A 5,495-nucleotide genomic window follows, 5' to 3' on the forward strand; every position below is an offset into this window, starting at 1 on the left:
TCTCAAAGTTGGGAGAGCGATTTTGGCACTTACGCAAAGAGGACGTCCATCTCTCCTGCTCGACACGCCACCCCTGGGTTTTTTATACATGCATGCGCTTTTATTCTCTCCTCAGACAAACAAAAAGACGCGTTAAAGAGTGCGGGATGTACACGGCCGGGCTCAACCCGTTTTACGCGTCAAACTTCAGCCTCTGGTCCGCGTACTGCGCGGGGGGCTTCGCTGTGGATACGATCAAGAAACCGTCGTTTTGCATCGCAGACATCTTGCAGGCTGGAGATGCGGACAACATCCCGGGATCGTCGGCCCTCGTGGTGCACATGGGACACCACCACCACCACCACCGTGCGCAGCAGGGACACTCCGGCGGCTCTCCGCTGCGTCCCTCCCCGGTGGCGCCGGAGCCGTACGGTGCGCGGATGAGTCCGGCGTCTCCGTACCACAGACACGGACTACAGTTGACCTCAGTGTCCAGAACTGCATTTACCTCCCAACACGCTCCGCCGCCTTCCAGCAAAGACCTCAAATTCGGAATTGATCGGATATTGTCGACGGACTTTGACCCAAAAGGAAAAGAAAAGTTGTCGCTAAGAGGTGAGCAGAGATATTTTATTACCCTCAAACTTTCCAACACAGTTATGTGGTGTTTGTGGAGAGGCTCCTTGTGATGTCATCCACAGAAAACAATCACCAGGGATGTGTTTATACCCTTAAAATACTTTTGAATCATGTGATGTAAGTAGAAAAGATAAAGTTATGTCCAAAGTTTAGAAACTGAAAACATCGAACCAGAAGCAGCTGTTAACTTTGCACAAACTCCTCTTGATAACACTGACAGACTTGTTCACACAGTAGTTAGAGCGCCTCATAAGCTGCACTTTAAAGAGTCCTGTGGGGAAATCCTCTCCTCTCTTGCCCCCTCCACAGAGAGGTCAGAGGTCAGGTTCAGCTCCACACAGCACCAGTGTAGCTGAACTTTGCTCAAAAGCACTCCAGCAAGAAAACCCTGCAGGCTGATGTTAAAACCACAGTCTCCTTACACATCTAAAGTTGCCCCAGTAAAGAGCAGAGTCAGTGATAGTGTGCCTGTGTGTCACTGCGATAACTGTCTCCTGACTGAAGCCCATCATCTCTCGCTCTGTGACAGATCTCACGTCCATCGTTAGCTCGAACCGTCAGTCAGGGATCCACATCCCCATTCAGCCTCCGGCCAGCCAGTACTTCTCCTCCATAGACCCCGGGATGAGCGACGCGTCCTCCATGATGAGTTCACTAGGCAGCAGCAGCAGCAGCAGACACTCAGGCCAGCATCAGTTTCAGGACACCTTCCCAGGTAGTCCACACATGTATAGGACTGTTAACAGACAGGAGACATGCTCTCATGTTGGAGGTGTGAGTGCACCTGCAGATGATGTACCTCCTATTTCTGGAACTGGCGTGTTTTGACCTCATGTCCTCCTCATGTCGTCTCTACAGGTCCCTACGCCGTCCTCACGAAAGACACAATGCCACAGACGTACAAGAGGAAAAGGTCGTGGTCGAGGGCCGTGTTTTCAAACCTGCAGAGGAAAGGACTGGAGAAGAGGTTTGAGATTCAGAAGTACGTCACCAAGCCGGACAGAAAGCAGCTGGCTGCGATGCTCGGCCTCACGGACGCTCAGGTAAGAACAAACCTCGACTCCTTCCCGTGGATTAAGAGGTTATAGGTGTAGGCCTCGATCCTACCTGTGGAATAAATGTTGCAATAATAATACATTTTTAAAATAAACTACATCTAACCTACAGAAATGGTTTAGAGAGGCAGTGAAGTATGCTCTTCTTGAAGACAGAGCTGCAAAATAAACCTGAAAATTAATATTAACTAATAAATTGCTATCATGCATCTTATTTAAACAACTCTATTTTAGGATTTGTATGGTTTTGATGCAGTTTTTTGTTGATTGCAGTTTTGAACACGCCAAATAAACAATAAAACAATAAAACCACAGGGCTGCAGCCAGGATTTTAGGAACAGGCCTACTGGGGTTATATGAGCCCCCCCCTCTTAACTCCTCATAATTTCCCAGATTTTCTTATCATTTCGAATTTTGTCATATTTACTAACTCTGTATTTTTATCAATAAATATAATTTTCTGTAATCTTAATTCTGCATGTGGTGGGTCAGGTTTAAACATCATGTGTAAGTCAGACACAGGCAGGCTGCTTAAACTCCCACAAACCCAGAAAAATAGAGGAGGGGGACATGACCTCCGTGTCCTTAATGGTGTAGCTACAGCCCTGACGGGTGAAGTGACAGCAGTGAAATGTGAATGTTCACCTCTGTGTTTGGATCTACAGCCTCATCTCAGCGGCTACACACACACACCCAGAGGATATCATTTGTACAAGCAGACACACGATTTTATAAATTCAACCAGGAAAGAAATCTAAATCTAGAATTATGAATGAATAAGAATGAATAAAAGATATAAGAGCTGTTGTCTGAGGCTTTTAAAGGCATATCTCACCATGCATGGATGGTGCAACCTGATTGTCTGAGAAGCAAGGGTCAGCTCCCCCCCCTCATCTTGAGCAATGACAGCTCTTGTTTACATCTTGTAAACTGTCACTTCATTTTACCAGGAAACGTGTCGCCAATAACGTCATAGCTGAAAACTGAACTTCTCACATTTTATAATTAATTATTATCATATTAGGAAATTTATTTAAACCATTAAACTCATTCCAACATCACTTTCCTGTTGTGTTTAAGTGTTTAATAATTTGATTGCACTGTTTATGCTGCTGTTTGGTTGTCCATGCAAAATTGGGTTCACATCTCATAAATAAAAGTTAGATACAAAATATTTACAGGCACTTTTAGCTTTTGGTGGAAGTTTATGTAGAGTGTGTTACTTTTTTATAATTACAATGCAAAATCAATTCAAATTGAAGTTTTAGAAGCATTGTAACCAGTTTTTTTTTTTTTATGAGGCCCATTTATTTGGCTGTAAAATAAAGCAGGTTTTGAGGGAAATTAAACGCATGGACCTGCAGCTGAATGCCACTGAATTGCTGTCTGAATGTGCACAGAACAAAAAGGTTGTGTGTCTGATGTGCGTCTGCAGGTGAAGGTGTGGTTTCAGAACAGGCGGATGAAGTGGAGACACTCCAAAGAGGCCCAGGCGCAGAAGGACAAGGAGAAGGACGAGAAGCCGGAGAAGGGCGCGTCGGAGCCGGGCAGCAGGGAGCCCAAAGAGCCGGAGGAGTCCGAGTGTGAGAGCGGCGAGGGCCGGAGCGAGTGCGACTCGGAGGAGGCCCCGGAGGAGGAGAACTCCGATGGACACTTGGACGCTTCCGAGCTCCATAAAACCAGCGTGATCATGAGCGGGGGCGCGCCGGCCTGCAGCACACCGGCGGCGGCCACGGCCACAGACACAGCGGCCTCCTCTCAGGTGCTAATATGAAGCCTGGAGGTTTTTAAAGTGATGGACAAAGACATAAAGGGTTTTTATTATTATTATTATTATTATTGCGACAGAAGAACGACAGTGATGTTAAAACACATGAGGAGTCAGCGCCATAAACAAACACACCCAGGCCTGTGCGTTTAAATCCTGTGAACCAGAGGAGTCACCCTGTATTGTTATTTAACGTGACTCATTATTTTAACCCACACACGAGGAAAATAGTCCAAATTCATTTGTTCCTTTTTATTAGATGTTATCTTCATTGTCTCCTCATGTGAAGGAAAAGAAAATGTGCGGTTGTGAATTTTACTTTTTAGGTTATGAGCCACTTTGTTTCACGTTATTAATGAAATCTCAGAACTTCACATCGGCAGTGTTCATGTACCCTGTTTGTTTTTGGTCTGGATATACAGTATATTGTGTTATTTTGTTAATAATAATTTGCACTGAAAATATTGTAAATAAAATATTTCTTACTTTGAAAATCGTTATTATTATTATTGTTATTATTAGTAGCATTAGTATCTTTATTATTATTGTTGTTGTTGTTATAAAGACAATAATGCATTTTATATATGGTCGCCTTTCAAAACACTCAACACCTCACACATTTAATAAAAAACAGAAAAATCAGGATATCAATAAAACAATAGACAATAATAGATCAATAAAAAACAAGTATAAAATCAAATATGTAAAATTATTCCTCTTACATATAACGCCCTCTCTAAATTTGCAAGTTGCTCACTCATGATGATTCATTAAATTTTTTGTCAAGGACACTGAGCTGGTTTAATATAAGCAAGGTATTAAAATATCCACTTTAAATTGTTTTATTTAATTTGAAATGGGTTATTTTTATTAAATTTGTGCATTTAAAATGGAATAAAAAGACCCAGCAGCCAATAAAATCAGACCCAAATAGGAAATCAAGATGTTGCATATGACCATAAAACAAAACAAATGGATAAAAGCAGCCGCTCGCCAAAACGACTGGTTTCATCCACAAAGGCAAATAAACACAAATCATTTGCAGATTCATAAATCACACGATTTTCCTGCAGGACTCTGGTTGGAATCCTATTTTGTTTAATATTTGTCTGTGAACTAAAACCACTTATTGTTTTGATCGCTGAAGACAAAGTAAATACAATCAACAGACAAGTCGTCCAAATCGTTGCCTCCATGATAAATGTCAACGTCTTCAGGCCTTTTCCCATCAGCACATTCATTTCTCCCGAGGACGCTGCAGCCCTGGCACAGAGAGCGAGAGAAGAAGAAGAAGAAGGAGGAGGAGGAGATGAAGAGGGTAGTTTATAGTCTGTATACATTCGCTGGCTCCAGATAGCACAGACGACCCGGATGAGTATAATTTATGTATCCAGACAAAGATACAATCAACATCTCCTCCGTTTATAGTGCTGCTCATAACCTCCCTCTCCGGTCATTTTTCCAAGCTCTGATATTCCACATCACTTCGTCTTTTTCTGAGATTATGACTAACACGAAAATCACGCCTGAGGATGCTGCAGTGTTGAAAGTGTAATTTTTCAATCAGCCTTATCTGGACAGTGAATGGTGTCAGCTCCGAGATGACCAGATAGCAGGATTCCACTTTATACCAAACTCACATGTGCAGCACAATAAAAGCTGCTTAAGGATGTTTAATGACATGATGTCATGACACACTCCCTCCCTTTGCATTAGCTCTATATGTGTGTGTGTCTGTGAGAGTAATTATATTTTACAAGTTCTCCATAAATCTGGAATAACCCTCACATGACTTTTCTTCAAGGCCAAATTTCTCAACTACACTCGAGTTTTTGACTTAAAAAAATATCAATATTTATTCCCATGTAATCATTATAACTGTTCAGACTTGTTGCTCAGTGTAAAGTATATTTGGTGCAAAATAAATCACTGACGTTTCCAGAAAATTCCTCCGGCGCGGGGACAACATAGAGATTGTGCGAGATAAGTCTGAGTGCAGTAATATATGTTAATGTGTTTGTATGTGTTTATTTAAGAGCTCCAATGACCTTGTA

At 42.4% G+C, this 5,495-nt stretch overlaps 1 protein-coding gene across 2 annotated transcripts in view; it reads left to right on the forward strand.

Annotated features, from left to right (window-relative positions):
• The window catches only part of hlx1 (H2.0-like homeo box 1 (Drosophila)), a 4,103-nt gene extending 168 nt beyond the window's left edge, over window positions 1-3,935 (forward strand). The window contains exons 1-4 of one of the 2 annotated variants that reach the window (XM_034580321.1): window positions 1-594; window positions 1,148-1,333; window positions 1,477-1,661; window positions 3,109-3,935. The exon at window positions 1-594 is cut by the window's left edge and continues 168 nt beyond it. In XM_034580321.1, the coding sequence (XP_034436212.1) occupies window positions 93-594; window positions 1,148-1,333; window positions 1,477-1,661; window positions 3,109-3,447 (1,212 nt within the window). In that variant the 5' untranslated portion in view covers window positions 1-92 and the 3' untranslated portion in view covers window positions 3,448-3,935. The remainder of the gene's footprint in view (window positions 595-1,147; window positions 1,334-1,476; window positions 1,662-3,108) is intronic. The other variant, XM_034580322.1, reaches the window with a different exon arrangement.
• The last annotated feature ends 1,560 nt before the right edge of the window (window positions 3,936-5,495 follow it).

Source organism: Hippoglossus hippoglossus, chromosome 24 (genome assembly GCF_009819705.1).
Source record: "Hippoglossus hippoglossus isolate fHipHip1 chromosome 24, fHipHip1.pri, whole genome shotgun sequence".
In the NCBI taxonomy this organism is placed as follows: domain Eukaryota; kingdom Metazoa; phylum Chordata; class Actinopteri; order Pleuronectiformes; family Pleuronectidae; genus Hippoglossus; species Hippoglossus hippoglossus.